The sequence below is a fragment of the Pelophylax lessonae genome (assembly GCF_965119305.1).
Source record: "Pelophylax lessonae genome assembly, chromosome: 2".
Taxonomy (NCBI): domain Eukaryota; kingdom Metazoa; phylum Chordata; class Amphibia; order Anura; family Ranidae; genus Pelophylax; species Pelophylax lessonae.
In genome coordinates this window covers 393,068,591-393,085,095 of record NC_138769.1, presented here as the reverse complement: position 1 = coordinate 393,085,095, position 16,505 = coordinate 393,068,591, and the positions used below count along the sequence as shown (strand labels likewise).

Genomic DNA, 16,505 nt, shown 5'->3' with positions numbered 1-16,505 from the left:
CTATGCACTACCGTTCCTGATTGCGTTATTCATGTCTATTGAGACTCCTTCATGATATATTCCATACATCCATGTTTAATTCCACGACTTCTATATATTATATATTTTAATATTTATGTTTTTACGGCTTTATGTCATTGCCCCAAGCAACATTTCCATGCAACCTTTTCATTTTAGTTGTTCATATTTAGCCACATATTCTTCACATTATCCTTACTACACTTATGCACTTATTGGCTCTTACTTCGGATATTTGGCTATTTGGCTTCAAAAAAACGGCCGCTATCAAATCATTAATTTATCTTCACATTAGCACTTTGCAATTGACAACTCTAATGTGAGATCTCAATGGGGAGTTGTAACAATAATTTCTTCTTTCACCACTATCACAATATGGAGGTGTATACATTGGCCACACTTTTGATATTAAAGATTGGTCTTCACGAAAATGGCCGCTATTCGTATCTAACACTATGTAAAACACAGAGACTCTAAGAAAATTGCCCCCTAAACACCCCTCGTTTTTGTCTATATAAACACATCCGCAACTACCTATCAGTATCCCCTGAAGAAGTCACATGACGGTGACGACACGCGTCGGGCATACAACTGGTGGGTACCAGAAGTGCTGCTGGAGGACAAGCCGGACGCTTGTTTGTCATACACAGGATCGCCTGTTTTTAATGTAAGTGATTTTATTCACAATAAATTTATTTTAAAAAACGACTACACTATTGGAGCCTTCCTCTCTCCTTGCCCATGCTTCCTGGGTCACCTTCCAGGACCACCCATCTTCTACAAGATTAAGAAGTTTTCCTAGATTCACTAGCAAGTAAGATCACCAACAGTCCTAGGAACACTGAATGGACATCTGAAAGATACAGAAAAAGAGCAACCCCGTTCGATCCATGGATAAGTCAAGTCCCTTGGATATTCATGCTGTAAGGTAAGAATGTAGCACAGCCAGAGACACCACGGATCATTTTTGTTACTTAGTCACTATTTGACTCATCATTTGTTTTGATTGCATTGCCTGTCTTCTATTACTTGCTACATAAGGCCAGTCACTGGCCAGGGACTCTTCATTTTACTCGCCTTAGTTATATTAATCCTCAGCTCTTTAAGTTGATGATTACTTATGTATCTTTACATGCCAATTTGTGCTGCTTTATTTGCATACTGCATTATCACTCTAGTTTTACTATTTGACATTTTCATTCTTGTTTTTACCACTCATCACTGATGGATCATGTGTATTAAGGATGATATTTATTTAGATGATTACTTGATGTCACATTATTTCTTAAATTACTCTTACTTTCATCTATTATCTTCACACTATCACTCATTCAGGAATAGTGCAGCACCACTTTCATATATACTATTGATTCTTTTCAAAACCCACTGTATACAAGATTTTAGTGATTGGGTTTACATATACCGTAAAGGCCCTACAACTCCATTCCAAGCCCGGATTCTTAAAAATGGTTCATGAACGTTCTTCATCATTGGCTTTTTGTGCATTCATATTTGCAGTACTAGGTTGGTGTACTGTTAAAAATAGTAACCTTGACATGCATTAATTGGTACTGGGCACCTCATGACAAAAGAACCCAAAAACGTTTCTCAGTTTCAGTGCCAATCATAGGCATTAAGGACAGAGAGGTGAAAGCTAAAGTCAGAAACTGTCTGACCATTAGAAACAAGTTATTTTCAAGTTGATAAGTAAATAAGTTTATAAGTTACCATTCAAGAACACTCACCATGTAAGCTGTTGTGGCCAGTTCCAGCATTATAGCTTGTGCACCCAGTTCAACAACACTTATAACACCTAGAGATTAAATATAAAAAAACATTACAAGACTGGTTATATGCTGAAGCTGTACAGTTATGTATAAAGAACTACACTAAATATTAATATAAAATAGAAATAAAAAAAAAAAAAAAAAAACCAGAAGAAAAATAATAGTTTGAGGGAAAGAATGGAGTAAATTAGGGCAAATTAGGGTAAACTAATGGTTAATATGAAGTTAAATAGAGTCAAATATGAAATTAAAAAAAAAGACTGGATTTTTATCTTACCGTAAAATCCTCTTCTCTGGTGTTCATTGACAGACAGCTCCAGATCTTCTTGACCCTTGGATTTATGCGGCCCCCTACAGGAGTAGGACACTAGGCAGAAAAAAGTTTGACTACGCCTATAGGGCAGTCTTACGGGGTATACTTCCACTTCCTGCCATAGGTCTTCAGTTTTGAAACAAGCGGTGTCAGAAGAACATAAAACCCTACTCAATAGAGAGGCGGGTGCGGTGTCCATCAATGACCATCAGAGAAAAGAATTTTACAGTAAGACAAAAATCCAGTTTTCTCTTTAATTCATTGACGGACACAGCTCCAGATCTTCTTGACCCTTGGGACATCCCAAAGCAGTGTCAACGTGAGGGGTGGGAAGAACACAGCAAGAAACACACTTCCCAAAGGCTAAACATAGCCAACCAGGTAAAACAGGAGCTCAACCAGGAACTGGAGCTCACCTGACAAAAAACAAAAACACCCTCAAAGAGGACTAATCCTCTCCAACAGCGGCCTGCAAAACCTTGCGGCCAAAAGAAGCATCCACAGATGCCAACACATCCACCTTATAACATTTGCCCAAGAGGCACTAAATGCCCTAGTAGAATGCACCTTAACAGGGAAAGGAAGATCCTGACCCTTAATGGAATAGGCCTGTACCACCGCCTGCCTGCTCCATCTAGAAATGGTCGCAGCAGATGAGGCCAGCCCCTTACGGGGTCCATCCGTAAGGACAAATAAAGAATCTGATTTGCGAAATGACTGAGTCGCCGCCAGGTACACCCTGATTGCCTAAACCACATCCACAGAATGTTAGGCAATCTCTTTAGGATGTTTAGGACACAAGGAAGACAACACAATGTCTTCATTTAAATGGAAACCAAAGATGACTTTAGAAAGGAACGACTGGCAGGGACGAAGCACCGCTTTGTCTCTGTGAACCACCAGATAGGGTGAAAACAAGACAACGCAGTCAACTCTTGACACCCTGCGCGCAGAAGTAATAGCCACCAAGAAGGCTACCTTCTGCCAAAAGTAAGGAGAGGAACCTCACAAATATTTTTAAAAGGCTGTTTCTGAAGAACCGACAGCACCAAATTGAGGTCCCTCAGAGGTAACAGGGACATCACTGGGGGAGCCACGTGGCAGACCCCCTGAACAAAGGTGTGAGCCAAGGAATTCATGGCCAACAGGCGCTGAAAGAGAATCGCCAGGGCCGAAATCTGGCCTTGGATGGTACCCAAGGCCAAACACTGATCTACACCTCTTTGGAGAAACTCCAAGACACGAGACACCAAAAAGGAACGGGGGGGAACCCCCTGAGACTCACACCACGCAATTAACGCCTTCCAGACTTGATGATAAATCTTCCTCGAAGTAGATTTTCTAGCATTTAACAGCGTAGGAATTACCGGTCAGACACCCCTCTATCCTTCAGCAGCTGGCTTTCAATAGCCAAGCCGTTAAAGCCAGAGACTGTAAAGCAGGATGGAAGATTGGCCCTTGAGCTAGAAGATCTTCTTTGAGATAAGTCTCCGAGGGACATCGGAGACCAGCCATACCAGGTCTGCATACCAAGACCTGTGAGGACAGTACGGGGCCACTAGGATGACTGGAAAACCTTGTGCCTTAATTCTTCGTTTTGGCATAAGAGTTATCAGACGATACTGGCCCCAAGCATCTGTGGCATCAGCCAGAGGATCCCGAGACCTTGCTACGAACCTCTGAACCTTCCTGTTGAGACGAGAGGCCAACATGTCCACATCGGTAGTCTCCACCAGAGACACAGTTGATGAAACACCTCCGGGTAGAGAGACCATTCTCCCTGATCCAACGTCTGCCGACTGAGGTAGTCTGCTTGCCATATTTCCACCCCTGGAATATGCGCAACAGAGATGGCTGGAACAAAGCGTTCTGCCCACCTTAGAATGCTGGCTACTTCCTGGGCTGCTAGGACACTTTTGGTGCCCCGTTGATGATTGACATATGCCAAGCCCGTGGCATTGTCCGACTGAATCCTTACCAGGCGCCCCTGCAGACGATTCGTCCATTGGGTCAGGCAAAGCCTGATCACCCAAATTTTCCATATTAAATCGGTAGGCTGGACTCCTTCAGAGTCCAAACCCCCTGAGCACAATCCCTGCCCATAGACAGCTCTCCACCCGGACAGGCTGGCATCCGTGGTGACCACCGTCCAAATACAGGGGGAGAAAAGATTTTTCCTGTCGAAACGCCGGAGTGTGGAGCCACCAGATCAGGGATCCCCTCGTACCCCAGCTCAACAGGATCAGATTGTCTAGAGACTGTGGATTCTTGTTCCACTTGGCAAGAATCTCCTTTTGCAGAGAACTGGTATAGAACTGGGCAAACAGGACTGCCTCAAAGGTGGAGACCATCAAGCCCAGTACTTGCATACGAGTCCTGAGAGATGACCGCCGGCTGGCCAACAGGAGCCATATTGCATCCTGCAACTTCTGGAGTTTCACCTCCAGAAGAAACACCCGGGCTGAGGATGTGTCCAGGGTCATGCCCAGATAGTCCAGCTTGGTGGAGGGGACCAGAACAGATTTTTGGAAATTCAGTTTCCATCCCAACTCTTGCACCGAAATGTCCAGACTGTCTGGTAAGGCATTCTGAGACTCTGCTCGCAGAAGGAGATCGGCCAAGTACTCCAGTACTGCAATCCCCTTCTGCCTTAGCAATGCTAACACAGGGGCCAAAACTTTTGTGAACACCCGAGGAGCTGAGGCAAGACCAAAGGGTAATGCCACGAATTGATAGTGCTCCTCGCCCACGGCATAGCGAAGGAAACGCTGATGCCCGACATATATTGGGATATAAAGGTAAGCATCCTTGATATCGATAGAGGCCAGGAAATCCCCCTGATGAAGGAATGCCACTACCGTGCGAATGGACTCTATTAGAAATTTCTGAACCCGCACAAAGGGGTTCAATGCCTTGAGGTCCAGGATTGGACGGACCTTGCCTTCCTTCCTGGGAACAGTAAATAGGTTTGAATAAAACCCCTGAAAGTGTTCCGATTCCGGATCTGGTACAATGACACCCTGTAAAAGCAGATCCTGTACTGCCCCAAGAAAACCTCGTAGGGGATCTGGGGTCAAACGCAGGTTGGAAGGCAAGTACCTTGCCAGGGACAAGCACCTGAACTCGATCTTGTAACCGGACCAAATCAACCCGTGGATCCATTTGTCTTGAACCAAGGCGGCCCACGGAACAGGAAAAAAGCGAAGACGTCCCCCCACCCCAGATACGTGTGAGGGTGTCCCTTCAGGCAGAAGCGGGCTTGTCTGCGGTACTGAAGGAACGAAAGGGCCGCTTATGGGCCGAAAAGAAAGGGCCACGTTGCTCCTGGTAGTCTGTGGAAGCAAGTACTCTTACCTCCAGTAAGCCCCTTAATGATCTCTTCCATGGAATCTCTGAACAAACGGTCTCCTACAAAAGGGAGATCAGTCAATACTTTCTTTGAAGCCTGGTCCACAGACCAGTAGTTCAGCCATATCACACGGCAAAGAGTCACCGCTGTCACGGACACTCTACATGCTAAGGGGGGCACATCCAGAGAGGTATCACAGATATACTGCAACCCCTGAACCGACTGGGCCGCCAGGTCAGGAGGAGGTTATCCCCCTTCCAAACCCTGGCGCAGGAGCTTAGCCCATTCAGCTCAGGTCTGGGAAACCAAGGTTTTGGAACAGGCCATGGCAAAAAGGTATTGGACAAGAGATTCCTCCACCGGGAGAAGGGTGGCTTTATTCAACCTGGAAACCTGCAAGTCCACCACAGGTGTTACTGTCAATATTTTTTTTTTTTCAACAGGAAAGGGATACCTTCTAGCGAAGCATTTGGGGACCCCACTAGTGCGTTTGGGGGAGCCCCACTGACTGGTGACAATGTTGTCAAAATAGGCGGGAAAGGGAAACACCTTTGCCGCTTTAGAGGCTCTGCGGGTACCAAATTGCACCGATGCAGCTGCGTCCTCCAGTTTCAAAGTTTCCCGCACTGATACAATCAGCGCATCCACTAGCGCTTTTTCATGCACGGCTATAATGGTAGAGGAATCATCCACACTATCAGAGCACTCAGGGTACGTGGAAGCAGATCCAGTAGGGTGATTTGTGCCTGTGGCGGCCAAATCCACCTCAGAATTTGGAGAGACAGAGGATGCAGGTGAAGGGGGGGTAGGACGCTTTTCGCTCATCCTATATTGGAGGGCTATATCTACTTTATACACCAGTGACTGCAGAACCCCTGCCATAGTAGACAAAGCGGAATGGGACCCCACGGGCCCCTGCAGCCTCTAAGAGGGGGTCCGGTGGTGACTCGTGCTCCAGAGACTCCACGGTTAACCTGAGGACCGCCAGCAAAAAGTATAAAAATTGCTGTCAAAAATTCCCCCCACTGCTGCACCAGCGGCACCAATAGTCTATGCACGCCAAAGACCTATAACATAAAGAGGGAGCAATTTAGCACCCACAGGACTCAATACCCCCTCCTCAGATGCAGAGCCAGAGAGCCAGGCTGCACGCTGTGCGGCGATCAACGAGAAAGAGGAAGTATAGGAACTGCCACTAGAGGCCCACCAACGATTCACTGATCCATAGGCTTCAAAAACAGACCCCCAGGTACACTTGCTCAGTAAGGGGGGGACCGCGCTAGGGACCCCCACCCCCCCCAAACGCAGCCGACGGCCCTCCCCCACCAAGCACCCGCTCGACACCACCAAACAGAAAAAACAGGCATGACTGCCCTGTGAAAGGGAGGCGGAGCTAGGCATGGGTGAATGGGGGGGTGACCCGCAGAGGGACCCCGATAGTAAGGGGGAGCGGCATGAGGGAAGGAAGGGCACTCGGGGGCCCGACCAACCCAGGGAGGGTCCACGTCCACCCCGAAAAACCACCAGACAGGAGGTGGGGACACTACAAACCACACCTTGGGACCAGGCGGGCACCGCTCCAGGCAGACCACCACACCATACTGAAAAAGGGGTGCTGCAGGCCAGAGGCACGCTGTGACTTAGGTCGTGACCAGGGCCGTGACCAGAGCTATGCATCCTTGCGAGGAGTTTAACTCCCTGGCCAGCCCCCGTCCAGTGGGGCTATGTCGTGGCCAACCTAGCGCGAGGTTATGGTTGGGTCACGCTCGCTGGCCAGACTGGGAAGACCGTAAGGATATAGGATATCCAGTCCGTCGCCCAGTCTGGCAGTTGATTGTAGTTCGCACAGGAACAAAAAATAATAAAATAAAAAAATGCTAGGACCAGAGATCCCAGCAAGGAACTAGGTCCTTACTCCTGACTAGGCAGAAAAAAAACTGAAGACCTATAGCAGGAAGTGGGAGTATACCTTCTGGGACTGCCCTAAAGGCGTAGACAAACTCTTTTCCACCTAGTGTCCTACTCCTGTAGGGGCAGCATAAAACCAAGGTTCAAGAAGATCTGGAGCTGTGTCCCTCAATAAACGAAAGAGAAAATGGGATTTTTGACTTACCGTAAAATCCATTTTTCTGATGTTCATTGACAGACACAGCTCCTGATATTCTTAATCATTGGGTTATACTGCCCCCTACAGGAGTAGAACACTAGGCAGAAAAAAGTTTGGCTACGCCTATGGGCAGTCCCAGGGGGTATACTGCCTCTCTGCTATAGGCACTCAGTGTCAGAGAAAATACAACTTCACAGAGGGGTAGGTGCTGTGTCCGTCGATGGACATCAGAGAAATGGATTTTACGGTAAGTCAAAAATCCCATTTTCTCTTTCATTCATTGACGCGACACAGCTTCTGATATTCTTAATCATTGGGGCGTTCCAAAGCAGTGTTAAACATGGAGGGGTGGGAACAGCAAAAAATTCCTAAGGCTAAACACAGTAGCCAACCAGGCAACAGGGGCTCAACCAAAATAACTGACGCCTGATGACGGAAAGCCAAGGAGGCATTGAGCGCCCAAGTAGAGTGCGCCTTGATATGGAAAGGAAGTTACCTGACCCCTGATGGAATAGGCCTGAACCACCGTCGGTCTGATCCATCTGGGAATGGTCACAAAGGAAGCAGACAACCCTGTCTGAGACACATCCGTAAGCACAAATAAGGAGTCAGACTTCCTAAAAGACCCCATAGCTGCCATGTACACCCTAATTACGCGAATCACATCCAAGGCATTCAAGGCAATTTCCTTAGGATGTTTTGTCCTGGGACACAGCGAAGGCAACACAATGTCTTCATTCAAATGGAAATCAGAAACAACCTTTGGAAGGAATGACGGACAGGGGCGAAGAACCACCTCATCTCTGTGAACCACCAAGTAAGGTGAACAACAGGATAATACCGCCAGTCAACACAATGTCTACATTCCCTACTTCTGAGACAGCGTAAACAAGGGAATCTCCCGAAGAATCTCAAAGGTAAACTTGTGGAGGACCGAAAGAACCAAATTGTGGTCCCAAGGCAGCAATGGAGACGCACTGGAGGGACAAAATGGCAAACGCCCTGAAGAAAGGTACGCACCAGGGAGTGTGTGGCCAAGGGTAACTGAAAGAAGATTCATTAAGGCTGACACTTGACCCTTGATGGTACTCAAGGGGCAATTTCTGTTCAACCCCCAGTGAAGGAAGGTTATGATGTGAGTCACCGAGAAGAAGCGAGGATGAACCCCAAGGGACTCACACAAAGCGATGTACATCTTCCACGTACGATGGTAGATCTTCCTAGAAGTAGATTTCCTAGCTATTAACAGCGTAGGAATAACTGTTTCAGACCAACCCTTATCCCTCAGCCAAGCCATCAAAGCCAGCGACTGTAAAGCAGGGTGGAAGATTGGCTGGGAGCATCTTGCGGTTTTGCCTTGGGTGCATATAGAACCCCTGGGGGAGTAATTGGTCCCACATACTCTTTTCTCCTGGGGAGGCTGTTGTTTACATTCATATTTTTGTTTGCCATCGTGGGATCTACAAGGTAATCATTTCAGTATGGTTTTTCCATTCACCTCCTTTCCCCTTTCTCCACTGTCTTGATTCTTCCAGAGTCCATGCAAGTGTCATGGATTTAATTTTCCTTGGCCCTCACTTAGATTTTATCACATTTGCACCCTTTTTCTTCTTGGCTTGTGTCACTTGATATTTTCTATTGCTTTGACTTTTTAAGAGCACGAGCCCCATACCAATATATAAGTAGTAATACACATCACTCAATATGGTAACTAACCACTGTGTTTTTTTTTTTCTAGATTCCCCTTTCAGCTTTGGTTCTATTCACTCTTTTGGGGTTAACTTTTTCATGCTCTTCCAAATTCATTCACTTCCTACACTATACCACTTTGTTTTCTTGGTTGTTGGTCCTTTGGTTTAACTCTTATTACCTACTTGTTCTTTATCCTCTTTTTGGTCTAATTAGGCTTCCCAGGTAAGATACTTATATGCAAGCAGCAACATTTAAATGTATATACTATTTTATATACTATTTATTTCCTTTACAGACAATGTTCGAAGCTGCTTCATGCATTACTTACAACTTTTTGGGACCTATCCCAGTCAGGGATGTGCTGTGTGTATGCCTTGGACTTCCGCTAGCTATGCTCCCACAGCTTCCGGAATAGACACATTCTCAGCTATTCTCTACTTTCAGCACCATTTCCAACTATGAGCGGATTTATTTATGTCCTGCATCTGCTCCTGTGGAAGTGCATTTAGCGCACGAAACACGTTGAGCTTTAACTGGATGTAGCCATATCCCAATCAGGCATTTATATCTTGATCTAATATATGAAATTTTGCAATTGTTTGTAATTATGTATTTTATCTATTGGATGCTAAGGCATGTATATCAGCTCACATTAATAATTAACATGTTTCATTTCTGTGATGTGCCATGTCGAACTTTGTTATCCATGAATCAATCAATAAATACGCCATTGTATAACATTGTTTTATCAGCTGTATACCACTTGCCTCACTCAAAGTCCAAATCTCTTTCTCTTTTATCCTTAAACGGGAAGATCAGTTAAGGCCTTTTTAGAAGTCTGGTCCACAGATCAGCATTTGAGCCAAAAGATACACCGAAGGACCACTGTCATTGCAGAGAGCCAAGCCACTAGGGGAGCCGCATCGAAAGAGGCATCACAGATAAACTGCAACCCCTGGATGGCTTTTAAGTGCCAAAGGGGACCTGCGCCTCCATCACAGCTGCAGCAACATCCTCCATCTTTAAGGTCTCAGGCACAGATACAATCAGTGCGTCCCCCAGCGCATTTTTATGCGCGGTTGCAGAAGTGGAGGAATCCTCCTCCCTATCTGAGGATTCAGGGCACGTGGTCGCAGGGGCCAAATCAGATTCAGGATCTGAGGGAACAGATGAGGCAGGGGGCGTTTTTCTGCCAGTCTGGTCACCCAAAATCCAATTCCACCCGGGACACAAAGGACTCCAGGGCCGCCGTCAGTGTGAGTCGATGGATGGTTGGGACCCGGAAGGCCCCGCAACCTCAGAGAGGGGATCAGGTAGGAAGATGTGCCCTTAAACTCCATGAGCCACCAGGGGGACCCCTTTCATGTACCTGGGTGTCCTTGAACCGGGAGCTTCCCTGTTCCATAGCTTGCAGCCTTATCTGTTGTGCCACAGAGAAGCTCTGGAGTTTGTGCAGTGATTTTTCCAGCCTGATGCTTTACTTTTGGACTCACTAGCTCCACCTGCTGCCAGCTGCAAACAATGTACAATTTACTCAGCTTTCAAAAAGCAGAACTTCCTGTTACTCAATGCCCGTTTGCTTGGAATATCTTCCTGTTCCTGGGTGTGCTGCTTGCTCTTTGATAGACTTTCGTGTATGAACTTTTGCCTGTATTCTTGACCCCTCTTCAGCCTGCCGAATCTGTACTTCACCGCCAGCTTGTGTATGACTTCTGCCTGCCTGACCATTCTTTGGATTACGTTTGGATACCGCTTTGCCCGATCTGTTGCCGGCCTGATCCCTGACTACGTTTTCGCCTGAATCCTCAGCACTCAAACTCCACTTCGGACTTTACCTAACAGGTACCTAACAACCCCACAAAAAAAAAGTGTAAAACACTACTAAGGGACACCCCAACCACTGTGGCAGCACACCCGGCTGCCAGTCCCAGAGCCCCAATCAATCCTCAGCAGGGAGGTAGAGGACCCCACCAGACTCACCACCCCGCAGAAACTAGGAACCACAGCCACCAGGAGAATCTGTAATGCACGTACGGTGATGAGGAAAGGAAAGGATCCAGGAGTCAGCACCAGGGGATGAGGAGGGGCTCCCACCACTGAAATCGCCGCCCATAGGGCTCCACTGTCATGGTCGCTGCTGTTTTCTATGGCAAAGCACTGAAAAATCGCCACTAGACCACACAAACACGGCCGCCCACAAAGGCTACAAGAAAATGGCAGCTCTGCGCGGCACTACAAGGCTCCCACGGACCCAGGAGGGATCCCTAGGCCTCTGGACAGGCACAGGCAGGACAACCCCCCCCCCTGCACAGTAGATCGTCCAGTCACTGGTGGCGCACGCCTGCCCCCAGCGCCCTGTCCACACCCCGGGAGTGTACCAGACCACCCACACAGCCCCAGCATTAGTGGGGGGGGATGGGGGGATAGGTGAAGGGGGTGAAGGGGGTGCCTAAGGAACGGAGGGGAACCTGGGGGTCTGACCGTCCCATGGAGGGACCCATGTCCACTCCAAAACCCTCAAGGGGGAGAGGGGGGGACAGCTACTCATCATACCAGGAACCAGACGTGCACTGCTCCAGACAGAACCCCTCGCCTTCTAAATGGGGGGCTGTCGGCCAGGAGGAACGCTGCGACTCAGGCCGAGACCTGGTCATATGCAACCTCGCGAGGCGTTTAACTCACAGGCCAGCTCCCGTCCAGTGGGGCTATGTCACGGTGGGGCTGAGGTCTGCGCTCGCTCGCTGCCCAGACTTGGGTGACCACTGGATCTAGATTATCCCGCCTGTTCGGCAGTTGATTGTAGATCTCACAGAAAAAAAAAACAGGAAAAAAGAAAAAAATTTTTGCTAGAACCAAAGATCCCAGCATGGAACTAGGTCCTTACTCCTAACTAGGCAGAAAAAGTACCTATAGCAGAGAGAGAGAGTATACCCCCTGGGACTGCCCATAGGTGTAGCCAGACTTTTTTTCTGCCTAATGTCTTACTCCTGTAGGGGGCAGTATAACCCAATGGTTAAGAATATCTGGAGCTGTGTATGTCAATGAACGAAAAAGAAAATAAATACATTTTACCAGGTTGCTGCAGATTGAAGCTCTTATCTATGATCTGCAGTAGAATGAAACAGAGTAGATAGAATACAATACAATAGTAGCAATGTTACTTTGTATCCCTCTATTTCATGCCTATATAGTGTTTGACAGCAGCAAATAATAGATAGAGTGGGGCTAAACAACCCCCCCCCCCCCCCCCAGGTTTGGTTTGCTCCAGAACTCTTGAACATCGCAAAGTTCGGACCAGAACCTGAAACCCTATTAAAGTCTATAGGACCCAAACTTGAAAAATCAAAAGTCCCCATTCAGAAGGCAGATATGCAAGGTATTGGCCATAAAAAGGGTATATGGGTCCAAGTACTGCCCTGGGGGATATGTATCAATGCAAAATGTTCTTTTTAAAAGAGCAGTGATTTTTTTTGATGGTTAAAGTGAAACAATTAAACAATAAAAATGAAAATCGCCTTTAAATATAGTGTCTGTGGGGTTCCCTTAGTCTGCCTGCAAAGTGGTGCATCTGTACCGTGTATAGAACCTGCTGCAGCAAAACCGACACTTCGAAGAAAAAAAAGAAAATAGATTTTTGTCTTACCGTAAAATCATTTATCCACAGCTTCATATCTTCTTTGGCCCTTGGGTTATGCTGCTCTCCATTGGAGTAGGGCACTAGGTAGAAAAAAAAGTTTGACTACGCCCATAGGGTAGTCCCAGGGGATATAGTGCCACTTCCTGCTCTAGTTCTTCAGTTTTGTAACAAGCAGTGTCCGAAGAACATAACCCCCAACTCATTAGAGGGGCGGGTGCTGTGTCCGTCAATGAGCATCAGAGAAAAGTATTTTACAGTAAGACAAAAATCTAGATCTCTTTCGTTCATTGACGGACACAGCTCAATAGCTTCTTTGACCCTTGGGACGTCCCAAAGCAGTATCAACACGAGGGGTGGGAAGAACACAGCAATAAACATACTTCCCAAAGGCTAAACGTAGCCAACCAGGTAAAATAGGAGCTCAACCAGGAAAACAACTTAAAGCGGAGTTCCGGGCACAAAAAAGATTTTTTTTTTTTGTGCCCCTCCGCTAGGTATGCCTCACCTGAAAAGGAATTGGATAGTTATTTTTTTTTTTTTTTTTGTTTACTCACCTTTTTATTGAAGATCGTAAATACTCACCTATGACAGCTTCCTCCTCCAGCGCCGAGGCTCACCCCGTCACTTCCTGCCTCGCGATGATTCCTGGGAGCTAAACGTCATAGCTCCCAGGAATCAATGCGCCGCACCGGCCCCGCTCGTCATTTCCGGGCGACGCCGCATTCCCCTGCTAAACAGCTTCTGGGCATGCCCAGAAGCTGTTTAGGAATGCGGCGCCGCACCGGAAGTGACGAGAGGGGCCGGTGCAGTGCATTCTGGGACACGAAGACGCGGAAGAAGACAGAGAAGAGGACCGCGCCGGCTTCAGCTGCCCACAACCGAGATGGAAACGCTGTGGAAGAAAATTTCTAAGTAAGTATTTCTTCTTACAGGTAAGTGCGAACCGGGACAGATCAGAGGCTAGCCATTGTGGAATGTGCTAGCCCTGACTGTCCCGGGGGTATGTTCAGAAAAAAATCGTTTCTCTGCCCGGAACTCCGCTTTAAGCTCACCTGGCAATAATTGTCACCCACAAAGAGGGCTAATCTTCTCCAACAGCAGGCTGAAAAACCATGCGGCCAAAAGCGGCATCAATAGATGCCAACATATCTACCCTAGAAAATTTTATGAAAGTGTGCACGGCCAACCAGGCGGCCTGCGAACCTGCACCACTGACGCCAGATGAGGGAAGGTCCAAGAGGCACTAAGCGCCCTCATTGAACACGCCCTGACAGGAAAATGGAGGATCCTGATCTTAAATACAAGAGGCCTGCACACCATCTGCCAAATCCATTGAAAAAGGTGACAGCAGACGTGGCCAGCCCCTTACCAAAACTATCCGTAAGGACAAACAGGGAATCTGATTTTTTGGAACGACTCCGCTAGGTACACCCCGATTGCACGAACAACATCCAAAGAATAAAAGACAATCTCTTCAGGGTGCTTAGGCTTATAAACACAAGGTAAGCAACACAATGCTTTTATTTAAATGGAAACAAGAGACGACCTTAGGAAGGAAACTGGCAGGTATGAAGCACCACTCCTATCTCCGAGAACCACCCAGGTGAAAAACAAGACAGCTGCCAGCTCCAAAACCCTCAGTGCAGAAGAAAAAGCCACCAAGAAAAGGCTACATTCTGGGACAATGCAAGCAAAGGAATCTTGTGAATATTTTCCAACGGCGGTTACTGAAGAACCAACAGCACCAAGTTGAGATCCCACGAGGGCAACCAAGTGGCGAACCCCCTGAACAAAGGTGCAGACCACAGAAGGCATTGCCTAAGGACGAAGAAAGCAAACCGCCAATGGTCGAACTTGGCCCTTAATGGTACCCAAGGCCAGCTGCTGCTCAACACCTCGTTGAGAATCATTGAACTCTAAATCACTGAAAAAGAGCAGGAGTGAGCCCCATGGGATTCACATCCGCAAAGTATGCTCCTCAAAGGCGATGGTAAATCTACATAAAAGTAGATTTACTAGCTTGCAGCAGTGTGGGAAACAGAAAACTCTCTAGGCTTCGACAGCCAAGCTGTTAAAGCCAGCAACTGTAAAGCAAGATGGAAGATTGACCCTTGAGCCAACAGATCTCCTCTAGTAAGTTCCCTAGAGGAAGTTACCAAGGAACATCGAAGACCAACCATAACAGATCTGTGTACCAAGACCGGAAAAGCCAGTCGGGAGCCACTAGGATGACCGTAATCCCTTCTGCCTCGAGCCTATGCAGGAATCTTGGCAGAGGTTCCAGAAGAGGAAAGCCGGATTTCAGGCGACACCAGCCCCAAAGGAGCCACCAGTGCGTCCGTGGCCTCGGCGAGAGGATCCAAAGACTGTGCTACAAACCCAAAAACCTTCCTGTGGAAACGAGAGGCCAACAGGTACAACTCGGGAGTTCACCACCTGAGAGACCACCAATGAAACACCTCCGGAGGAGATGTCCAGTAATTAGATCGGTAGTCTGGATGCTTCTAGAGGCCAGACCCTTTGAACACAATCCGTGTCAAAACGCCACCCCATCCGGACAGGGTGGCATCCATGGTAACCACCGTCCAGGACAGGGGGAAGAAAAATTCACCCTGTCGCAGCACTGGAAAGCGAAATCACCAAAGCAGGGACCTTGTAATAAAAGGACAAAAGGGGAAATGGGGGAAGGGGAGGGAATGTTGAAGAAAGGGGAAAGGCAAGGAAAGTGGGACTTTAAATGAGACTCGTGCAATTGAGTCTCCATCCCTGATTAATTAGAAAAATTATATATATGAACACATGGTGTTCAAACAAATTTGGGACTTTATATGAGGTGTGACCAGTGTACACATAATGTTAATAATATACATATACATCCGCTGGTAAGCATATGGAAGCATATGGTTAGCATCACATGTTTAATAACGTATCAATAGCAGTTTAACATAGATACAATAAGTATACAAACAAAGTATGAGGGGACATAAAATGGTATACATTTGGATAATCATAATAAAACCATAATAGTCAATAAAAAACAATAACAGAATAAATCAGAAACATATGGTATAGATGAATGTAGATAATAGGATGCATGATGGATTGGACAAAAAAACTTTAAATGGCCTCCATTGCTCAACGCGTTTCGTGACCAAAGTCACTTCGTCAGGAGCAGGCACAATGCTGATTTCTAGAAAACATATAAATGTATAAACAATCTAGCATCCAATATGGGAGTACATTTAAAAAATATAAAACAAACAGATGTATAACTTACAATGAAGTATTAGCTATCAATGAGGCAGTCTGATCTCCCACAGAAACGTCCATAAAGGGAACTGAGGGGGCAAGGTCTCTGCCCAGAGCCAGAGCACAGGATCTGGTGACAAAGTGTGAATTCCCATGGTAGGGCTTGGGCATGATAGGCAAGTAGAATTCTAGTAGGGTATACCAAAATTAATAATAATTATAAGTATATATACATATATATGTATATACACATATATGCACGTAATATATATAAAAATATATAAAAGGAGGAAAGTCATCAAAATAAATTTGATGAGCCCAAAACCATAAAAAGTGGATGAAAAATAAAAATT

General features: G+C 46.6%; 1 protein-coding gene across 1 annotated transcript in view; it reads right to left on the bottom strand.

Annotated features, from left to right (window-relative positions):
* The window catches only part of LOC309546397 (multidrug and toxin extrusion protein 2-like), a 167,737-nt gene that overhangs the window by 91,851 nt on the left and 59,381 nt on the right, over positions 1-16,505 (bottom strand). Inside the window, exon 10 of the mRNA XM_082246056.1 lies at positions 1,764-1,831. Within this exon, the coding sequence (XP_082102182.1) occupies positions 1,764-1,831 (68 nt within the window). The remainder of the gene's footprint in view (positions 1-1,763; positions 1,832-16,505) is intronic.